Genomic DNA, 22543 nt, shown 5'->3' with positions numbered 1-22543 from the left:
AATTTTAAGTCCTTCGTTAGAAGTGTGTACACCCATTCCTCAATAAATTCTAACACAGGCTTGACCACACCCGCCAATGCTTCCTCCGGCAAAATGTGCATACATGCTAAATATGGCGGGACACACAGTATGGCCGTGAAGATTGGCAAATCTCTCACCATCCATCCCCAGTGTATTTCCTTTTTTTTCCTTTTCGCTGGAGCAAGATCTTTCGCTAAAGGACAAAGGGTAAACGGAAACAGCACGATAAAGTCGGTAGTGGTACTAGAGAGAAGGGAATTTATCAGGAGTGGCTAGTTGAAGAGATTTGGTATGGACAGAGGCACTGAAAAGAGAGAATGAAGGAGAAGAAGATGCAGGAAGATCAAAGCGATACAGGAAGATCTTTAAACACAATATCACAAAGAAGCACACAGGGCATGGCTGCGGGCTGAGGGAGCATGGTGCAACTGAGAGACATAGCAAAGGAATATTATGTCCTTTATTGCAGGCACCATGATTTTCAAATGATTTGAGATGGCTACAATACAATTTAATAAATCCTCAGGGAGGAAAGAGAGCAGGCATTACATAAATAATTACCTATTGTGCGTAATGCTTAAAAAAGACATAATGGGTTAAAAAGGCAAGGTTGTTTCTCCAATTACCAACCCACTTTTTAAACATTGCTCTATATTGCTTTGCATATTTTGCCTGAAATGCTACACCAATCTGCCAACTGCAGGCGAATTTACTGTGGTACAGTGCAGGAGAATGGACTGGATCTATGTAGGTGTTACTTAGAAGAACACAGAGCATCCTGGCCCACGTTTAACAAGGACACTGCTTCATTGGCCCAGGGTCTGAGGACCCTCTTCAGAAACAAGCCCTTGCGTAGTATTGATAACGGCCAACGGCCCAATGTCAATTAATGGCTGCCACAGGGATGTCATTGACCAATCACATTACAGTCCTCAAGTGCCAACCATATGCTCCTGCCAAGATACATACAATCCCATCAAGCCTCTCACCCACTTAACACTGAGTCCATTTGTCAACACTGGCAATCATTTCAGTTGTGGGGCTGTAGAAAGACCCACTTATTTACTTTTGAAGCCAGACGTGTCTTTCTATTTCCACTTCGCTCCTGATGCTATCCCTTTCCGCATATTCCTGAAGTCAGAATAGAAGAAAATGTAATGCCTAGACTGGCACACTCCATGAAAATGAAATTCAGATTTTCGGTATGCATTTCACTCATTCATATATCTTGTAAATTTACAATGTTTGAAGATCTTTTTGTTCATCCTTTCATACTATAGCTTTATAGACCTGCAGCGAGGGCCGTACCAGGCATTATGGGCCCTGAAGAATGAATTAAAGACCCGAGTGCAGCGAGGGCCTTTAACGAAGTATGAGGGACCATAACACCCGGTACGGCTCGAGCTTCAGGTTTATAAAGCTATTAGAACACCCTCAGTATTTTATTAAATTAGTATTTCATTAAATCAGAAAGAGAGATACATGACTAATAAATGGGCCAGTTTGATAAGTTACTTAACCATGCAGCTAGTAGTTTTGACAAGTGTTACTGAATAAATCAAATACCTACCCCCATTGGGTACTACTCAAACAGTCTTCCACAAAAGGCATGAATTGCCATTTACAAATGTGGGTCACTTTTCCATTGGTGCCTCCGACAAGTTTATGCCCCAGTCCGACCTTGGGTGTCGGAAGTTATTTTCTATTTTTATTAGGCAGCGGTATGCATGGGCAAAGTTAGATGGTTAACATTGAAATGTAACGCTTATTAGTGACAAGAGATTTATAAATAAATAAAGCCCAATATTGCATTTAAACCATATTTAGTATATAGCTCATGTTTTCATTTGAAAATGTTTGGTACTTATATTTGTGCCGTGTCTTTCTAGTGTTGTATTGAAGCTCATCGTATTTACACTCCTAACGTAAGGGTTGCACAGCGTGCATATTATGGATGTTGGCGAGTGATCAAAGGAAGTGTTGTAAGTGGCTACTTGCTGTTTAACATGCCGAACTATTGAAGCGGCATAAATGGGGGGATGAGTTGTGCCAGTGCGCACACGTTAAATTGCAGTGAAAACAAAAGAAAGTTTACTTCCTTGAGGGGGCAGGCCCATGCCAGGCACGCTTCGACGGCAACACAACACATGGAACTTTAACTCTTTCAGTTCTGTGTGTCGTGTTCAATGGAACTGAATGCAGGGAGTGTATTTCTATGGGCGGCAGCGAAGGTAACTAGAATCAATTAAATACCGCGCTATAATGATGGCGCTGGTTGGAGGTAAGCTCCACTTACATTTTTGCAAGCTTTATTCAATCTGCAGGCTTTACTAGTTCGTATAGCCCGCATTGACCAGGCTTTATTCATTCTGCCTTCTATGTCTGTTTGTATAGCCCGCAGATTGATCAATCAGGTTACTGGAAACCCAATTAGGGTGTTCTAATGAATTTTACTTAATATTGTCCAGTGTTCTTTGTTTTTGTCCAATTTTTTTTTTTGTGGTACAGTCATCTTTATTTTGGCAAACAATTGAGCATTTCCAGACACACCCATGCCTCAGTTGTGAGAATCCAAAATGCATTGAAGCTGAATCAAAAACTGTGAAACAGGTTTGATAGTGAATTGTTGGTGGGATAGACCTGTAAAGTGACACTAGCTGTAATTGACTTCAATTGCACATGTGGTGTCGGTGACCAAACTTGGACACACCACATTGGACTGGCTGAGATCCATGATCGTATCATGGGTTTTTGGTTTCTTAGATGAATGCATGTGGGTGTTTTAGTATCTAGAATGTAGTCTTTATTGGGTGACAGGTTCTCGGAGCTCCTTTCCATTCATAGAATATTGCATTTTATGTCTGGGAGCGTAGCAGACTGGATCTAGAGACAACAATGGTGTAAAGTGCACCGTTTTCCTTATCTGGATCAAAGGTAAAGGGATCCTTAACATCCCAAAGTACGAGATGTTATTCTTCACTAGATTTTGCTGCAAGGTTTTGTCATTGTTGGTAATTTGTACATTAATGTATGCACATTTCATGTAATTATATTCACATCCACTCTCAATCAGGGAGTTTGTTCATCATCTAGGAAGATTCCAACAGGATCAGGGAGAGGTGGACTACCTTCATTTTCTCCACACAGGAACTTCTCTTTCCTGAAGTGGCAACAAGAAGAAAAAGACAGTGGCGGATAACAAAAGTTGAATCAATGGTACCTGTGATCTCTTTCTTTCTGTATCTCTGGATTCCAGTGTGCAGTGTAATTACTCCACCAATGAAGTATGTGAGTACAGTTATATCGTCAATACATCAGCAGTGAAAAACAACACAATGGGGAAACTATTTATTTCATCCACTATCCAGCAAATCCGTGGGTCTTCAAGTAAGGTCCCCAAGTGAAATCCACTGTTTGCTTTCGGGATATCCCCACAAAATACATCCGGGGTTGCACTAAACAAGCATTTGAGTTATTTAAGTAGTGAGTGGCTATCCAGCAAACCTGCTGTGGTTGGAGCTCGCGAGGACAGGGCTTGGAGGTCCCTGGTGTAGTAAATGTGTTTGTCAGGATTACAATCAATCCTTCAGAGCATGTGAGCAGATGAGGACACTCAGTTAGGTTATCAGATACCCTTAAGGAGATATGGGACAGGTGTTACCAATTTTAGATCCAGGCATTACAATACACAAATGAACATCAGACCCATCCAGTATTGAGGATTCCAACAAATGTTGTGCGTTAGTCGTCTTGCCTCACTTCCGGTGGCAGCACATCTCAGAGTCTAGCAGCTAACAGCAACAAGGAGAGGCCCAAGGACCTATCATTAGAGGATTGACACTGCTCCACCTTCTGGCTTGTCTATCTGGCTCGCCCTTCGGAACCATGCCAGGGCATTGCCCTAGGGTGCCAATGGGCCAGAGTCCAAATATTAGATGAATGCTATCTTAAAACAGGAAATCAAAACAGGAGAGCGAGTCTGGGGGCTGGAATAGGGTTTTGTCTTCAACTTACTGAGGAATCTCTATTCTGCATCTTCTGAGTCTGCAAAGGGCAGAGTGTCATGTCATTAATTCATTAATGCTGCTAATTGGTGTAAATCTATAATGAAAATGCAGGTGCACCAAGGTTTCTCTGTTAGTTTACACCCAGTAACACCACTAAGCATGCCACCATTTAAAGGTGCATGGGCTGAGAGGTGAACCATATGGCGGAACCGTTGACCCAGGTGATGTCATGGGAAGTGACATCACAGGGCATGACGAAATGTGCCCATAAGCAATGCACTGGCTAGGCCTCGCTTTTGTAATGACAGTCTGCTTTCCACTAAAACTGAATTGTGATGGACAGAAGGTTTGGAATTAACTGTAAGCCCTTGCATTGCTCTGGGCAACGTTACATATCATGCACTGTCGGCATGAAAATACCGCTTTGCAATTGGCTGGTTAATTAATTGCCTTGCAACCATCACTTTCGTGGTGCAAAGAGGCCGGCCAAATGGAGTCACGCCATACAAAAACAATGACATTAGATTCAGGTGTCAAGTCCTAAACATTAAAGTGGGGGGACGCCTCAACAAATGCAGTGGGGTGTGACGTCGGCAGATATTAGCATATCAAGGTGAAATATGCACATTTCATTAAATTGGTTTTGCATAACCACCCATAATGAACAGGACAAATGGCATTTGCCTTTCATAAAATTGACACACACACACACAAAACCAAGAGAGGATATTCTCTTCAAATAGTGTTTTTCAAAACTTTAAAAGGTGTGCATGTTTCCAAGAACCGATACAAATGTTTTCCCTGGAAATTGCAGTACCGAAATGGGACATTTCTCCAGCATGGGGTCTGGCATGGATTCACATGCTCATGAATATTCCCCGTCGTCAGGCTGGGAATCCTCGGTAAAGAAAAAACCAGTATCAGTTTCGTTTCTGATCTGTCTTTCGTAGTAATAACCAATCACTGGTCTCTGCGTCATACTGACCACAGCCAATGACTGCCCTCTACCTAAGCACCGCCTCTGGCAGCCATCTTCAGATTTTTACCGCACGTTCATGTGTTGGGATCCTCGTGCTATTGCTCTCGAGCGTTAGTGCTATTTTTTCGCGCTTTTTACAAAAAACTTCGATTCTTTCGGTCAAAAGAGCCTCAAGCTCCACCGATTCTACATCCGATCAACGGGGACCCGTGTCGGATTCATCTGTGCCCCTCAAGGGTGAAGATTTCGTCGAGCTACACTTCGGAGGACTCCAAAAGCTTCTCAGGCCCGGTCTCGGAGATGGCCCAGGAGAAGGGAAGCTCGACGCCCGGAAAGCTGTTCAGGGTCTGCCCTGGATGCCAGCTGCAGAACGTCTTCAAGGAGGACGAACACTCTTTCTGCCTTTACTGCCTTCATGAGGACAAGACGCACGTGGAGAAGGACTGTGCGTTTTGCGGCAACATGTCGGAACGGACCATGAAGGACCGCCATCAATGTCTCGCCAACTGGCTGGAGGGTAAGAGCCCGTCTGGCGAGAAGAAGAAGAAATCCGAGCGGTCTTCTAAGACCTTTGAGGGCGCCCCGGCGACGGGGGCCCAACATAAGGCCAAGCACCGCGAGTCCGCTGGCACCGGGAGCGCCGAACGGTCGGGCTCTACGGGCGCCAGGCAGGGCGCACCCTCCCCGGCACCATCAACCACGAGCCAACGCTCTGGGTCGGGTAAGAGGAAGGCCGAGCACCCGGCGAAGCTCCTGGAGAGGCCCCGGTCGAGCTCTAAGGCAGAGGAGGAGCGTGGCAGTGCCCCCTCCCTCAAGGATAAGGCGGTGAGCGCACCTAAGGTGGTGAAGGCCTTGATCCATCCGACCAAGCCCTCTATCGAAACGGTCGCGGCGGCCCTGGCTCAGCCTGTGGTGGCTGCACCAGTGGTGGCGACCTCAGGGCCCAGAATCTCCCTGCCTCCTCGGAGGGAGTCTTCCTTTGTGCCCATCGATAGGACCCCCGTGAAACCCCCCGTGGGGAAGAAGAAGGGGGGGCAGGGCGTCGTCGTAGAGTCGGCCTCAACCTCAGAAGAGGAGCTGATCGAGGTCTTAAGCCACGGCCTAGGCGTGGAAGAAGGCCAGCCCGTCGGAATGGACCCCGACGCAGGTGACGACGACGACATCGTCGAGGATACCGACGGGGCCCCTGCTCGCCCGTCGGATTCCCCTCTGCCAGCGCCGCAAGACAACTCGGCGGCCATTTTGTTGGCCATACAGTCCTTATGCTCCGAGATAAGGACGAGGCTACCGTTACCGACGGAGGAACCTCTCCCGTCGGGGGATCCAGAACCGGGACCTTCTGGTGTTCCCCCTACCAAGAAAAGAAGGATCCATCCACCACCTCCTTTTCAACCGTCGCGCCCCTTCCTGCCCTCCTCCCCGTCCACCCGAGGGGATGATACGGGGACTGACACGGCAGCGACGGGTACGGACGACGAGGCATACGACGAGGATTTTCCGTCGTCGCCTCCCACCAGGGCCTCTCCGCCCGACGAGATCGGATCTTTCCACTCCATGATCTCCAGGGCTTCCGAGCTTTTCCAACTCTGCCCTGAGGAGAAGAAAAAGGAAGGCTTCCTTTATCAGCGGCGCGAGGCCAAGAGGAAGACGGTCCTCGCAGTGCCTCTGTTGGACGACATTTGGGATGAGGGCCTTTCCCTCCTCAAGAACCCTTCCACGACGCCAGCTAGAAGAGACCGGTACGAGAAAAAGTAGCGGGTCCCGGACACGGCCCCCCTATGCCTCCGGGCGCAGCCTACCCCGGACTCCGTCGTCTCCGCGCCAGCCAGGAAGAAAGCGGGGGGGGGGTGCGGCCTCCACATCGACTTCCCCGCCGGACGGCGAGGGAAAGAAATTGGATACTATGGGGCGTAGAGTCATCTCGTCGGCAGCGACGACGATTAAAGCGGCCAACGCCTTGGCTATCGTGGCCCGCTACGACAGGGAGCTCTGGTACAAGATGGCTCCCCTGCTGGATTTTCTGCCGGACGACAAGAGGGCGGAGGCCCTTGAGATCCTGCAGGAAGGTGAGGTGGCCTCGGACCACGCCATCACCGTGGCGACGGACATCGCCGACACTGGGTTCCGCCAGCTGGGCAACGGCGTTTGCCTTCGACGTCGTGGATGGCTCAAAGCTACGGACTTCCGGCAGGACGTCCAGACCAGAGTCCTGGACATGCCCTTTGACGGGAACAACCTGTTTGGGAAGACAGTGGACGATTCCCTTCAGGCCATCAAGGCGGATACGGAGACGGCCCGGGCCCTTGGAGTCCTGCAACGACGGACGCCCTTTCGGAGCGGCGGAGGCAAGGGCGCCTCCAAAGGTTCCGGCGGCGGTTTCGCTTCCTACCGTCAAGCGGCCCGCTCGTCGTCGCAAGAGGCCTACAGAGGACGAGGCAAGTCTAGCGGACCCCGCCGTCGTCGCCAAGGAGGTCAAGGCGGCAAGGCCGCGTCCAAGCAGGATTGAACCGGCCGTGGGGTTGGGCCCCCACCGAAGCACCCCGGTGGGAGGCCGGCTGGCGGGCTTCGTCAGCGTGTGGGAGTCCATCTCCACCGACCGTTGGGTGCTGGACGCCCTGGCCCGGGGCCACGCGCTCGAGTTTCAAAGAAGGTGCCCGCGCGTCCCCCCCGTGGCCAGGAAAGAACTTCACGTCCCTCAACTTCTCCTGGAGGTAAAGGCGATGCTCAGAAAGGGCGCCATCGAACTCGTCCCAAAGAGGCTTCGGGGCTCCGGAGTCTACTCAAGATACTTCCTCGTGAAGAAGAAGACGGGAGGATGGCGCCCCATCCTAGACCTGCGACGTCTGAACAAGTTCATCAAGGCGCAGAAGTTCCGGATGGTCACCCTCCAGCACGTCCTGGGTCAGCTGGAGGAAGGAGACTTCCTATCGTCATTGGATTTGGAGGATGCCTACTTCCACATTCCCATCCTAAAGGGGCACCGCAAATTCCTCAGATTCGTGGTCCAAGGGCGTCATTACCAGTTCAAAGCCCTTCCCTTCGGACTACGGTCGGCACCCAGGGTATTCACCAAGTGCCTTGCACCGGTGGCGGCGCAGCTGCGCCGCGAGGGGATTCACGTCTACCCCTACCTGGACGACTGGCTCATCCGCGCCAAGACGAGGGAGCTCGCCGTGGTCCACACGGCAAGGACCGTCCAACTCCTCACGGACCTGGGATTCTCCGTGAACTACGCCAAATCCCACCTGGTGCCCGCGCAAGTCGCACTGTTTCTGGGAGCGAGGCTCGACACAGTGTCCCTTCTGGCCTCCCCGTCGGAGGAGAGGACCAGGACCATCTGGGGCAAGGTGCAACGGATGTTGGTGGCCGACGCGGCCAAAGTGAGGTCCATCAAGTCCCTCCTCGGGATGATGTCTTCCTGCATCTACCTCATTCCCATGTGCAGGCTCCGGATACGCCCGTTGCAAGAATTCCTGGATGCGCGCTGGATCCAGACGACGGGCAGCTTCGAGGAAAGGATCAAGCTCGACGAGAGTTTCCGACGAGCGATACGGTGGTGGGGCACCCGCGCGCATCTGACGGCGGGCATGGACTTCCAGACCCCAGCCCACCAGGAGACTGTGACCACGGATGCCTCCCTGGAAGGGTGGGGAGCGCACACCGAAAATCTGCACGCAAGGGGACTCTGGCTCCCGACGGAGAAGTCCCTACATATCAACGTCCTGGAGCTCCGTGCAGTGCTTTGGGCCCTAAGGTCCTTCCTTCCGTCCCTCAAGGGCAAGGTGGTGAGGATCTTCACCGACAACACCACCACCATGTTTTACATCAGGAAACAGGGCGGAACCAGGTCCCCAGCGCTGTCCAAGGAGGCGCAGGACCTGTGGCATTGGGCCGTCGCCCAAGGGATTTTTCTGGTGCCGTTTCATCTGGCAGGGATAAAAAACACCATCGCCGACTCACTCAGCAGGGAGCTGCGCTCGTGCCACGAGTGGGAGCTACGGCAGGATCTGGTGGATCGCCTCTTCCGGCAGTGGGGCACACCCCAGATCGACCTGTTCGCGACGGCGACGAACACCAAGTGCCGGAGGTTCGCCAGCAGGTTTCCCCAGACGAGGAGCATGGGCGATGCTTTCTCGTTCCCCTGGGAGGGCCTGTTCCTCTACGCGTTCCCTCCCTTGCCTCTGCTAATCCGGCTCATCAACCAGCTCAAGAGGTCACGGTGCAGGATGATCCTCATCGCACCTGCGTGGCCGAGGCAGATATGGTTCCCGGACCTTCTGGACTTGTCAGCGTCCCCGCCGATCAAGCTGCCGGCGGACGCGGATCTACTCTCCAGGGAAGGAGGCGCCATCCTCCACCACGACCCGAAGTCGCTGAACTTGCAGGCCTGGCTCCTGCAGCGCTAGAGTTTGGAGGATACGACATACCGGCCGATTGCAGAGAGGTTCTTGCAAAGGCCAGGGCGTCCTCGACTCTTAAATGCTACGGACACAAATGGAAGAGGTTCTCTGTCTGGTGCCACGCACAGAAGATTAACCCTCTACGGATTACGGCTCCCCAAGTACTGCCGTACCTGCTGACGCTGGCCAAAGCTGGTCTGGCACACGCGTCCATCAAGATTCATCTTGCTGCGATCTCCCGATACACCAGAACCACGGGCCGGACGTCCTTGTGGTCTCATCGTCTGGTGAAAGAGTTCATGAAGGGACTGTTCAGATCGTTCCCGCCGGTGAAGGCTCCGGCCCCGGCGTGGGAGCTCAACGTGGTGCTGACCAAGCTCATGGGACCTCCGTTCGAGCCTCTGCACTCGGCCCCGTTGAAGTTTCTATCGTGGAAAACAGCTTTTCTTGTGGCCATCACCTCCGCACGACGAGTGGGAGAGATCCAGGCCCTTTCCTGCAAGGCCCCGTACTTGACTTTCCACGACACGAGGGTAGTGCTCAGGACGCACCCCTCCTTCATGCCCAAGGTACCGTCGGACTTCCATCTCAACGAACCCTTGGTGTTACCTGTGTTTTTCCCGTCGCCTTCGTCGCCGGCTGAGAGGACTTTGCACTCACTGGATGTAGCTAGAGCGCTGAAGTTCTACGTGGACCGCACGAAGGGTTTTCGGAAGACGTCACAACTCTTTGTGAACTTTGGACCTGTCAATCAGGGGAAGGCTCTCTCGAAGGCTTCCATCTCCAGATGGCTCTCCGGCTGTATCATGTGCTGTCACCGGTTGGCAAACCGACCGCTGCCTGGCCGTCCGAGAGCCCATTCCACCAGAGCGATCGCAGCTACCACGGCGTTCCTATCTGGTGTGCCCCTGCTGGACATATGCAGGGCTGCTACGTGGAAGTCGACGCACACCTTCACGAAATTCTACTGCGTCGACCGGGATTCCAGGGAGGAGTCCAGGGTCGGCCAAGCAGTGCTGCGCAACCTGTTCGCCTGAGGTGAGCCTGGTGAGGAGGTAAGATGCTTAATGTTGAGTTTATGTGATGCTTAATGTTGAGCCTTTGCCACCTCCCGTGGTTGTGCATGTGTGTACTGCTATGTATTCTTTATTCATGAGCATGTGAATCCATGCCAGACCCCATGCTGGAGAAGGAACAAGTTACTTACCTGTAACTGTTGTTCTCCAGCATGGGTCTGGCATGGATTCACATGCGAACCCTCCCGCCTACCCCTCTGCGGCTCTTCACTTGGTCATACTGCCACTTCACGTGCTTCCAAATCTGAAGATGGCTGCCAGAGGCGGTGCTTAGGTAGAGGGCAGTCATTGGCTGTGGTCAGTATGACGCAGAGACCAGTGATTGGTTATTACTACGAAAGACAGATCAGAAACGAAACTGATACTGGTTTTTTCTTTACCGAGGATTCCCAGCCTGACGACGGGGAATATTCATGAGCATGTGAATCCATGCCAGACCCATGCTGGAGAACAACAGTTACAGGTAAGTAACTTGTTCCTTCACCTTTAGTTGTTTGCTATCTTTCATCAGGTTATGTTGTGTAGTGGTGAAGTGTCCGGCCTACAAACCTGCCGACTGCGGTTTGATCCCAGAGGTTGGCTTTCCTTCATCAATCTAAAGAGGGCATTCAATGATTCTCATTTTAGTTGAAGGGGGGGACTGCGTCCACCCACTGAATAAAGTGGGTGGACTCCGTTCCTCCGCGTGTACCCTCGACTTGAGCCCTGCTACATTACATTGCATTACTTATCACTATGCTGCACTTGCCCCTCCCCACCCCAAAATTACACTTCTCATAAATCAACCTGGGTGGTGGGAGAGAGGGGAGAAAAACTAAAGCAATGTGTGGAAGTTAGAAAGCCCAAGGATTATGGAGCCCCCAATGCTAAAATTCGTTTTTTACCCTGGACTCATAGGGCCTCACTAAACGGATGGCGGTGAACCATGGCGCTATTAGCACCATGGTTCATGCCGGTAAAATACCGGCACCGCCTTGGTGGAAAGGGGAATTACCGCCCTATTCCAAGGTTTGCGGGGTGGTAATTCCCCCTTCCACCATTGCCCTTCCCCATTCCCATTTTTGCCCCATAGGGCTCTATGGGAATGGGGAAGGCGCTAATTACGGTACCGTAATTAGCTCCCTGGTCCCTTTGCGGGTTGGTTTTTAACGCCTGCAAAAAGCAGGTGTTAAATTCCCCAACCCGCAAAGGGACCTCGTAGTAAGACGGTAAGGATTTACCGGTACCGGTAAAATACCGGTACCGTTAAACCCTTGCCGCCATCCGTGTAATGAGGCCCATAAACTGTCTTGCAGGTTGAGCTCCACTGGTCACTGCCACTAGGCTGATCGCAGTCCTAAGAGTAAAATGGGGCTGGCCAACTCTATACGAGTATAGGTACCGAATTCCTATACAAGCTCAAGTTCATGAAATAATTCCACTTCCACTTCGAATTCAAATGCCAATTCAGGTATAGTACATATGCAGATACAGCTACAAATACAGTTAAGGATAACAAATAATAACAACAAGGCAGGCACGCATGATGTATGGTTGTGTAGCAGTAAACAATCCGATAATGAGAGAATATTACGTTCTGCAGAATGGCCCGGGCAATATCCAGATTGTACAGGAAATGAAAGATAATGTGTGGGCCAAAGGTTTGATGCTTGATACTTGAGCATGACCAATTATTTATAGAAGCACAGACAGGGCATGCCTATTTTAAGGCAGAAGAACGGGTGCAGTATAGTCAAATACCTAAGACGATTGAGACATACAGAGCATAGTAGATGGACAAGGAAGGACAGCAGAAGATGAGTGAAATTCCTTAGCGAGCATGGCATGGGTCGGAAGGTGCAACTGTGGGCTTAGAATGAGGAATACAATGATCTATTTCAGAGCAAAACCCGGGAAAAAGAACAGGTATTCAAATTTAGATACAATGCCTTTATTAAGAGAGTCTATGTTTTTTTAATAGAAGTTAGATTTTCCATTATTTTAATGGCAGGTGATCGCCACAGCAGAACTCCCCTAAACGAACGAGGTGCAGGTCAGTGCAGGGATATATGGCGTCTCAGGCAAGGTGCCATTTTGGCACCTGTTTACTGCAATGGGAATATATTTGATGTTTTAGTGCTGATAGGGTGCCCCTTACAGGGGTCACACTTGGAAGCTACCTAAAACCTAGGTTCCAAAGGTTTGGAGCTTGGAGGGATAGCCGGTTCCCTGCGCAGTTGAGGTTTGTTAGTGGTTGGTCGTAGTATGGCCTACAGCCTGGCACATGGTTTGTCGGGGAACCAGAACTTCAAAGTTCCCAAGTGGTTACTTGTTAGGTGACAAACCTTGTTTGGTGTGGGTGCTAGCAGTTGGTTGTTGTACAACTCCTGGGAGATAACCATTGTACTGAGTTTTGACAGCTTGTTGGAATTATAGACACACCACTCCTGATTTGTTTTTCATACATATTTTAATGTATTTATGAACATGTGTCAATGTCTGGCAACATGAGCCATGTGAGGTGAAACAAAAGCCGACACGCGTTTCGACAGTAGACTTTATCAAGGCAGACAATTGGTCGTGTCTCTGGTGACGTTTAGAACTTCTGCGGGCATCCCAGTTAGGGTGCCGGATGCATGCTGGATAGCTGATCTGATTGTGGCTGCTGAGCGACTTGATACTGTGGAATTCCAACCTGCCTACCTAAAACTTAACTTGGGCTACTGCAAACACCAGATGTGAAACTATGCACAAAGTAACTTGAGTGGCAGCAGCTCCTTGAATATCAGTCACCAATCACCAGTGAGTCACCAGGTCCAGTGTCAGGATGTATGTTGCTCCAAGCAAAGAAACAACCATCATATGGCACACACCCATACCCCACGATAGGGCCAGATTTGAAGCCCCTCAGTAAGCCCCTTAGTTCATGCAAGCTGATCCCTCTAATTGCCTTATTACATCACCGGCCCTGGCAGCAATAGCTTTCTTTTGGGATGTTGGTGTATTGATCAGGACTGAAATAGAATGAGAGAGTGTGGTTCAGGGGGGTGTCATTGTGGGATTAGAAACAATGAAGGGATGCAGTTGAGGTAACAAATGACATAACTAAGGGAAGGCGAGAACATAGACATCAGGTTACACATTGTCATGTGTGATGCCTTCATCCACTCATCAATTTTCAGAAAACAGGCCTTTACATGATGGGGCTTGAGGTCCCATACTGACAATGAGGGCATGAATAATACAAGTGCCAAAATCCAAAGGGCTGTTTGCAAGAAAGCGCGATGGCCGAATGGGGCCATTAAAACAAGAGTCATTCTGGCAGCTTTGGTAATCTGTTGCTTCCAGGGCAGAGGCCTAGGCACACAAAATAGGGTTGGGGCAAAGTATATGACAAAAATGCACAATTTCCCTCTCAATCCTGATAATGAGAGCATGTAGAACGATGCTCTCTCTTCTGTATTTAACTCTCGCTCTCTGGGGAGGGCAGTAGGTTTGGTATTGGCAGTATTCTAGGGCAAAAAGCGGATGGATACATCTCTGTATCTGAAGCCTTGACATCACTACACTTCATCCATGGCCCTTGCCGGGACCTATCCCCCTTCACTTCCCCATTTCCCTTCTTTCGTGGTCCATGGATTTGGATTGATGTCATACCTTTTATCTTTGCAGCTCAAGAGGCAACGATCTCCGGCAGCGTCTACAAGCTCACCAACCTCTCCGCTGGTGCAGGATATACCGTTGGGATCAAGGGGAAGACGCAGCTGGGAGAAGAAACAGGGAGCAGACAAATAGTTTTTAGAACCCTGAAACTAGGTAAGATGGGGGAGTTGTACATGGTGGGTGATGTAACAGAAGGGGAATTTGAGCAAACACATCACAGTATTTCTTTATTTTTCTGTGAAAACTGGCACAGTGGTTTGGACTATAACAAGGTTTCTGTCTAACCATTAATTCAGAGGGTTGAGGAGTGAGTGACTGCTCTACCCTTCCTGCACGCATGAAGGAGCGTGGGTGGGATAGCCAATGTTTCCCTTCGTCTAGTGAGTGCACGAAGGTCAACCAGATTTGGGATATGCCATTCTTACCAAATCCTACCTAAGTCATTACCAGTACTTGTAAATACTTTGGTGGCATTCCAGTCCGAGGGCATGGTCTAGGGAGCTGCACCAGATCACCCAATCCTTTTAGGAAACATGGGGCAGCTCATGTATTTTAGGAGCAGCATTCACCCATGAGTTCGTCGTGGCAGCATGGTATCAGCCAACAGTCCCGCATTTGCCTGATCCAAGTCTGCTGGATCTTGCACCTCCCACTGAACCCCGCCCTCCAGTTGTGGCTGATAGCGATTGGGTACATGGTTTGCCCCTTCCGGTTGCTATTGGATAATAATGTGACTGCAAGTAGAGAGTGCTTTGGAATGAGCTAACAGCAAATTAGGAAGCAGGGCAGTTCTGCGATTTCGCTATATCTCCCAAATCTAAGGTGGTTGATTCAACTGAGTATACGAGGGGAGGATCATATTTCCGCTTCTTTGCAAGGCAATGAGTTTTCCATTTTGCAATACATGGGCCATCAACTGCCTTCATAGATGATGTGCAAACTGGCTACTTACGAAAGACAACTGGCATTGATGGTTTATATAAACTCGAATTATGAAATCCTTTTGAGTCAGAAACGTGAACATATTCAAAAGATGTAAGCCCTGATTCATGAAACCTGTTTAGATCAGATTAATTATTGGCTCAACCTGTCTTGAACTTTCGCCACAAGGTTCTGTTTTAATTTACATTCTATTGATGTCATTTTGATAGTGTTTACATTTCATTTGATTGCGGTAGACATTATTCTGCTACTAGAACGATTTTTCAGGGTGAATTTCTTTGAATTTGATTTCAACCAGTACGTGGCTGTGGTTCAAACTGGTTTTTAACCACAAACGTGTCCATTTAAGGATGTTAAGACTTGGTTAAAATCTCTTCATGGGTCAGGGCTAAAGAGAGATGACTGATTCACCCTGAATGAAAGCCTCATTTCAGTGACTTGAATGATGACTCGAGACTCACGTGCCCCTCCTTATAATAGCAGCTGTTTCCCCCTTCCTTTCATGTAACATTTTTGTTTGGTTATTGGTACAACTGAATTCTAAGCACAAATAAACCTGAAAGTTTCGAAACGTTATGTTAATTTTTCATTGTCGGGTGAATGTCACTCATGGCGTCGTACTGAAAATGTCAGAAGCAATTGTGCCAACTCGCTGCTCATCAATGATTTCACACAATGATTTCACACATTAACTTGCCTTTGGTAGTTATCTAACCCTTTTAAGCAATTTCATTGAAGTGCATAGTTTAGGTTTTATGGCCAAATTATGAAAATCTAATTGATAGGCAGGTTATCTACAATACAATAGACATACGACACATTTGTAAATATTGAATGAAATGGTTAATAATAATTGAAATCACATAAAAAAGATACTTCAGGTTCAGGTGTAAACAAAAATGTCCAACATATTAAACTAAGATGGCCGACATATCAATGTTTACCCTGTTGCTTTTCTTGGATTGCCACAGCGTAATTCTGTTAATAAAAAAAGAGATGATCTGTTATACAATCCGTTTGGCATTCCTTAGTAAAAAAAAGTCATTGGGACTCATTATAACTTGTGCGGAATGGGTTTAACGGCGCAGGTAATGGTGCCGGCGCCGTGAACCCCACTCCGCACTATTACAAGGTCCCCTCGCGGGACCGCTCTGGACGTCTGGTTTTTCCAGACGTCCAGAGCGGGTCCCGCGAGGGGACCAGGGAGCTAACAACGGGCCCGTTCGTAATGGGCCCGTTGTTAGCTCCCTCCCCATTCCCATTGAGCCCTATTAGGGCTCGAATGGGAATGGGGAAGGACCGGGCCCGGGTTTCCTGAAGGAGGAAATACCAGGCCCTCCATACTCGGAATGGCCCGGTATTTCCCCATTCAGGGACCCCGGACCCGGACACGATTTTGGAGGCAGCCATTATTAAGGGCATGGCTGCCTCCAAAGTCGTAATGAGGCCCCTTGCCTTATTTACCAATCTGTTGTACTTTTTACACTGATAATAGGGTGCAAACATAAAAGGATTAGTTTGCACTAAATAGCTTGACATCAACACAGCTTATGGAGAAACAGAACAGAAAGAAAAAGCATCCTTAGTCGTTTTACCAGTGACACAGACACTCCTCCAAAAACAGGATTATAGGACCTATTTGTCCCTCCACTCATTGAATGATCAGGGGACATTTTGCATAATATTTCGACTTCAGCCTTAGAATATTTCTGACATGGTCGAATTCCCCCATGCACATTTTCTCACTATGCTATTTCTCGGAATGCTATGTTATTATCAAGCAGTTTTTGTAAGCTTTTATTTACTAAACTGTTATAGTATATGTTATTTATAACACGCAGAGGTTTCTAAGAGCGTAGCCAGGGATCGAATCTGTGGTACTCCGTGTTGTCTTGCTTCCAAGGCGAGCACGTTGCCCCTGAGCTTTCCTCCCGAGACAGTTATCTGCATCTAAGCACCACAGGCCCTCCAACATGCCTATGACTGTGCCCCACTATCGCCAAACCTGGCACTTGTTTTTCTATCATGTATTCTCCAATTTACATTTTACTGCCTTTAGTTTCTTATACTCTTGATATCCTTGTTTGGCTCACGACCGTATTCCATTCAGGATTCAAATGCAAATACAAACATTACACCGTGGAACAGAACGGACCATTGTTTGATACTAAGGAATGTAGCCACCTGGTCTTATTTGAAACTCAGTCTGTTTGAAAGATTTGCATTTGAAATAAATGTTGCAAATTAATTTTGCACCATTCCCTTCTGCCTACATTATAAAGAATAAAAGGAAGTCAATTTGCACCAATTTTCAAAAGTGAAATATCTGGCTAAGTTTCAGAAAACTCAGTTTGCTCCATTTACTAGATTCTGGCAACATTGTTTTACTTTAATTTTGCCTGACGCAAAACTGCATGAAATATGATTACACCTTTTTTACTGCTTTCCCTGTTCTGACAGCCAGAAACATGGGCAACACACATTTGATCTTGTTTTGTCCAAAATGTAAGCATTCATGCCCTGTATTGGCCTAACAGAAATTAGCACCATTTTGGAATGTACAGGGATTCCATTCTAGGCACTGTTATTTAACTGCAAGTTCCTCTTACTTAGGGTTGGGTGCAGCCAGGGGAGGACTGGGAACTAAAAGAGGCCCTGGAAATAATTAGTGGGGACCAAAAGAGGCCCTGGAAATAATTACTGGGGACCAAAAGAGGCCCTGGAAATAATTAGTGGGGACCAAAAGAGGCCCTGGAAATAATTACTGGGGACCAAAAGAGGCCCTGGAAATAATGTTCAAAGTGGCCCCACATGACACCTTTTCAGCAGGCCCAATGCTTTTCCTATGAGAACATTTGGAACTACCACACAAAAGAGGCCCAGGGTGCAGAGGCCCACCGGGAAATTTCAAGAGTTCCCTATAGGCCAGTCCACCCCTGGGTGCAGCAAACCTTCCTTCGCGTCCCTTTGCACAGCCACTCTCCTTTTCAAGCCCGCTCCAGACCGCATCCTATGAACTCTCCCACTCTCCAGCCTGTGTTTTCTCCCCTAGGAAGGGGATGGCTCACAAGTTCTTTCCTCACTGTACTCCGCTCACCTGCCCACTGCGACACAGACAGGCGTCAAGGTCCTCCATGCATGATTTCCCACTCTGCCCATTACCATGGTAATGTAGCACACAACACAAGTTGCTGACGAAGCAAAACAGTGGTTTGTATACTTTTGGGGATATTTTCTTTCCTGACACTGGCACCGATCCCACAAGATGCTCAAGGCCCAGCCCAGGGCCATACCACCTTGCTGCCCCTTTAAAAACAAATACATTGACACAATCAACCATTTTGGCTTTTGTGTAAGTATGTGATAGGCAATTCCCAGCCACTGCCATAATGGTACAGCTACCTTGCCATAAAATAGCGAGAGATGTAATATGATGTGAGTACCTGGGAATATGATATCAGTGTCAGCAAATGCATTATGTCTATACACAAGCCAAAAGGTTTAGCTTTGCAATGCTTGTTTGTAAGGACAAACATACTGCTTGTAAATCAAGTGGGAGAAGGCATACTTGGTTAAAACATTTTTATGACACCTGTAGCACATTTATCAGCTGCTTGAGAGAGCCAGCTCAAAGCCATCCCAGGAGGATGTATTTTGGACCCGGTGGGTGAGGTAGTGGGTGGGAACTGCCAGAGGGATTAGCATGGCCAGTCAGTGGGTGTTTAAATAACCGAATAACACACTCAAGATGTGTCTCTCCTCACAGCCATCTCCCTCTGATCTGTACACCAATGTAATAGTTTTCACCTAGAGATAGTTCTCAAGTGCTCCCTGACAGCCAAACCAGTTCTCAGCACAACTGTAGCTCTTGGGAACAACAGAGCACATTTGACAGCAATGCCGCATCTACCACTCTATGAAACTTGCTACAGCGTGCACCTTTGCTAGTAGTGATAGCACTCCTCTTGCTCCCTCATTTGCCCGTCACATGCAATTGTTGGTGCGCGTGCGATGGCAATGCAAAGTATGGACTATTAGGGTTCACTCATATGCATTGAGAGAAGGGGCTCTTCTGAATGTTTGCCCGCAATGTAAGGTGATATACATCTGTAGTGCAGAAGTGGTCTTGTGTAAACATTACTCTGAGAACCCTCTCCTAATTAGGGGCGGGGGGGGGGCAGGCCGCAGGCAGGAAGAGGTATGGCCAGTGGCATTGCCCCAGGCCAGGTCACACAATAGAGTATCTCTTAAGTTCATGGAACACAAGCCTGACGATTTACATGAATATAAAGAGCCATTTGGGAATATCAGAATTCCCCGAATTTTAAATTTGAAACATGTCTGTGATTGGGATTCAGCAAAAAACCCTTTAGGAGTAATGGAAGTCGGGCTCTGCACTTTTCATTGGTCACAATACTCACCCTAACAAAAAAAAAACGATTGTAAATTGCAAGAAAAAAAAAACGATTGTAAATTGCAAGACATATACCAATTTGGACAGCGTTTGAAACAGATGTACGGCTTTGTCTGTTTCTGCATCCAGTTTCGCTTGCTGATTCTTTTGAAGCAGAGAGCTGGGTTTGAGATTAGTTGTGGGAGTTTACTGGACAGAAACGTCATCAGGGCAAACTTTGACGGAGATGTGTCTTACTGCTGCCCACACCAGCTCCCAGCATGTCTGAAAGCACACTGTCCAGCTTCTGGGGAGGGCTGTACATTTAATAATCCACTCTCTGAAAACAGAAACACATTCCCAACCTCTTTTTAGCGGCTTAAAACGTCATTAAAGGTAATAGACATTCTTTAGCCTGAGAGTGGGCCTCAAATACACTGATTCCTTATGGAATTCTCGATGGGCATACCATACCTTTGCAGTTATGTGTTTAAAGCTAACAGATTTCTTTTCACAAATATATGGAGAATGCCAGTATATCGGGACATGAGTGACTGGGTTCTGAGACGAGTTCCAGGATTAGAATTCAGGGTTCTATGTACCATGGCAGGGCTTTCTGGGACGATACTCCCAGCTACTTGCAGAAACTGGCCCCAACACATTAGTATAACTTGAAGTTGTGCAGAAGACATTAAAGTCTGATCTGCATTACAAAATGGAGGCAGATGCACATAGGCTGAAGACCCTGAGGTCATAGAACCCTTTCATTTGAGGAACCCAACACACAGTGGTGCACTCTGCCCTACCAAACATCTAGGTGAAAACTGAAAACAGCTCGATGCAAACTAGCATTTGGAGTCGACCAAGCCAGAATGCAAGTGCCACCCGCCCCTTACCCTCAGGGATGGAAGTCTGCCTCCATGTCGCCAGCCATAAGCTTATCCTGCTCCCGCCAAGATCCACCAGACAGAGCTATGGAGTTACGAGCAGATTCCACTGGGCAAAATATCCAACCCACATGGGAATGCTTCAAACAGCACTTGGGAGCCAAACGGATCTCCGTCCAAGGTGTTAGCTCACCTTTGGTGCATCCAATGAACTGGCACTCAAAACCTGCCACTAATCACAATAACACGCCTTGTGAATTGGCTGAAATGTTTAAATCAGGGCTAAGTAACGATTCTACATAAAGGGTACACCTGATGCCTCCTACTACCCAATCTTCCAAAGATTGTTTGTAAAGGCAGAATTATTCAATTTGAGGCTTACAGAGGGATCCATGTAGTGGGATGGGTATCTAGAGAGGAAGTCAATATGTGATGGGTAAATTAATGAGTGCACTTATGTGGCTCAGATCCACATTGGAACCAATCAGGTGACGCAAGAGGTGACGCAAGACGGCAGCACCACTTGTGCCACGTAGGCCTCACTGCTCAAGAAACACAAAAACAAAGAATCCACCAGAAAATCTACTCCTGAATCTACTCCTGAATCGGAAAAGTGACACCTGGCCATTCTTTAGAATATTTCACAGAATTCTGAAACGTACATGCATAAACCAGCCAAACAGGGGGGTTCTTTCACTCTCTTCTGCATGGTTAAAGCGACAGAATGCTGCCCATTTTAACTGAACACAAAGGTGCCCAAGAATGTGTAATTATTTGCTGACTGTCGGGGAATTTTACCCAGCATTCATCTCGTTTGAAAGATTCTGCTAGCTTTAAAATATCTGTTTTATCAGATGTTATGAATCTGTGCTTACAGGCCATTACCAGAGGTACAGTTTGTTTGTTTGTTTGTTTGTTTGTTTATTTCTTTGTACAGCGCGCCACACCCTGAGGTATCTGGGCGCTTTTAAGACAATTTAGAATACATACATGCATACATAGAAGCAGGGTAAAATACAGGTTACAGTACAAGGTATTCAACGCAGTGCGTTAAAGAAGTAACAGTGGAATCAAGCATTTCTTCTGACGGCTAGGTGTGCTAGTTGTTAAAGAATTCCAGTGCCTAACATTCTACACCTTTCCCCCAACAGATAAATCCATGGCTCCTTGGAAGCTCTCAGTGATATGTATCGGGATCCTGCTTGCCGTGTTCTCCACTGGAGGACTTTGTTTCTTTGCAGTGAAAAGGTATGATATAATTTAACATTGGTCAAGGCCATGCCACAAACCGAATAGTTCATTTCCCAGCACAATGATAATCGTTTTATTGACATTAGAAGGATTAAAGGCTGAGTTAACCCTTCAACTGTTTCAACCTGTGACCTAGGGGTTGCACAGTGATTTTCTCCGATCAGTGCACATCTCATAGAATTCTCTTTCTGGTTGAGCATGTTTCTAAGAATATTTCGTTCTTAAAGGTGCTCTTTGTCTCTTGAGGAGGCCTGAGGAGTGTGATCATAAAGGTGGGTGGTGCGGGGTCTGGAATTCTTACCAGGATAGAAATATACACCAACTGTTTATATTCTTGCCTATCTCCTCCCTCTCTCTCTCTCTCTCTCTCTCTCTCTCTCTCTCTCTCTCTCTCTTTCTCTCTCTCTCCCCCTCTCTCTTTCTCTCTCTCTTTCTTTCTCCCCCCTCTCTCTCTCTCTCTCTCTTTCTCTCTCTCTCTCTCTCTCTCTCTCTCTCTCTCTATCTCTCTCTCTCTCTTTTCAGCAAACCAAATGTTGATTTTTTGTATAAATAATAGCTTTTTTTGTTTCGATGGGCATTGCTACCAGGGTCGGACTGGGACAAGAAATAGGCCCGGTCACCCAAAAAAAAGTGGCCCACCCCTCGCCTCACGACCCTTGACCTCTTATGACATCACCAGAAGTGATGTCATTTGACCCCACCCCAAAGTGACATCCCAGGAAGCGATGAAACACGACCTTTCACCCTTGACAAAACAGGAAGTGCTATCAAATAGCATTGTCCCTAAGTACACTAAATTACTGTGAATCCAAGCAGACGTGCAAGGCCAATTGATTGTTTTTCTTCCAAACCGGCCCAGGCATGGCCAGAAACCGGCCCCCACTCTCCAGGGACGATGTCGGCCCAGCCACGGGCCGAAAGGCCAAGGGGCCAAACCACACTTGA

General features: G+C 48.0%; 1 protein-coding gene across 1 annotated transcript in view; it reads left to right on the top strand.

Annotated features, from left to right (window-relative positions):
• IL12RB1 (interleukin 12 receptor subunit beta 1) overlaps positions 1-22543 on the top strand; it is a 448922-nt gene that overhangs the window by 340530 nt on the left and 85849 nt on the right. Inside the window, exons 14-15 of the mRNA XM_069649246.1 lie at positions 14135-14278; positions 21499-21595. Coding sequence (XP_069505347.1) covers positions 14135-14278; positions 21499-21595 — 241 coding nt within the window. The remainder of the gene's footprint in view (positions 1-14134; positions 14279-21498; positions 21596-22543) is intronic.

Source organism: Ambystoma mexicanum, chromosome 1p, assembly GCF_040938575.1.
Source record: "Ambystoma mexicanum isolate Mex_15411 chromosome 1p, UKY_AmexF1_1, whole genome shotgun sequence".
Lineage (NCBI taxonomy): Eukaryota > Metazoa > Chordata > Amphibia > Caudata > Ambystomatidae > Ambystoma > Ambystoma mexicanum.
The sequence above is the reverse complement of the archived record's forward strand: the minus strand, read 5'-3'. Positions and strand labels throughout refer to the sequence as shown.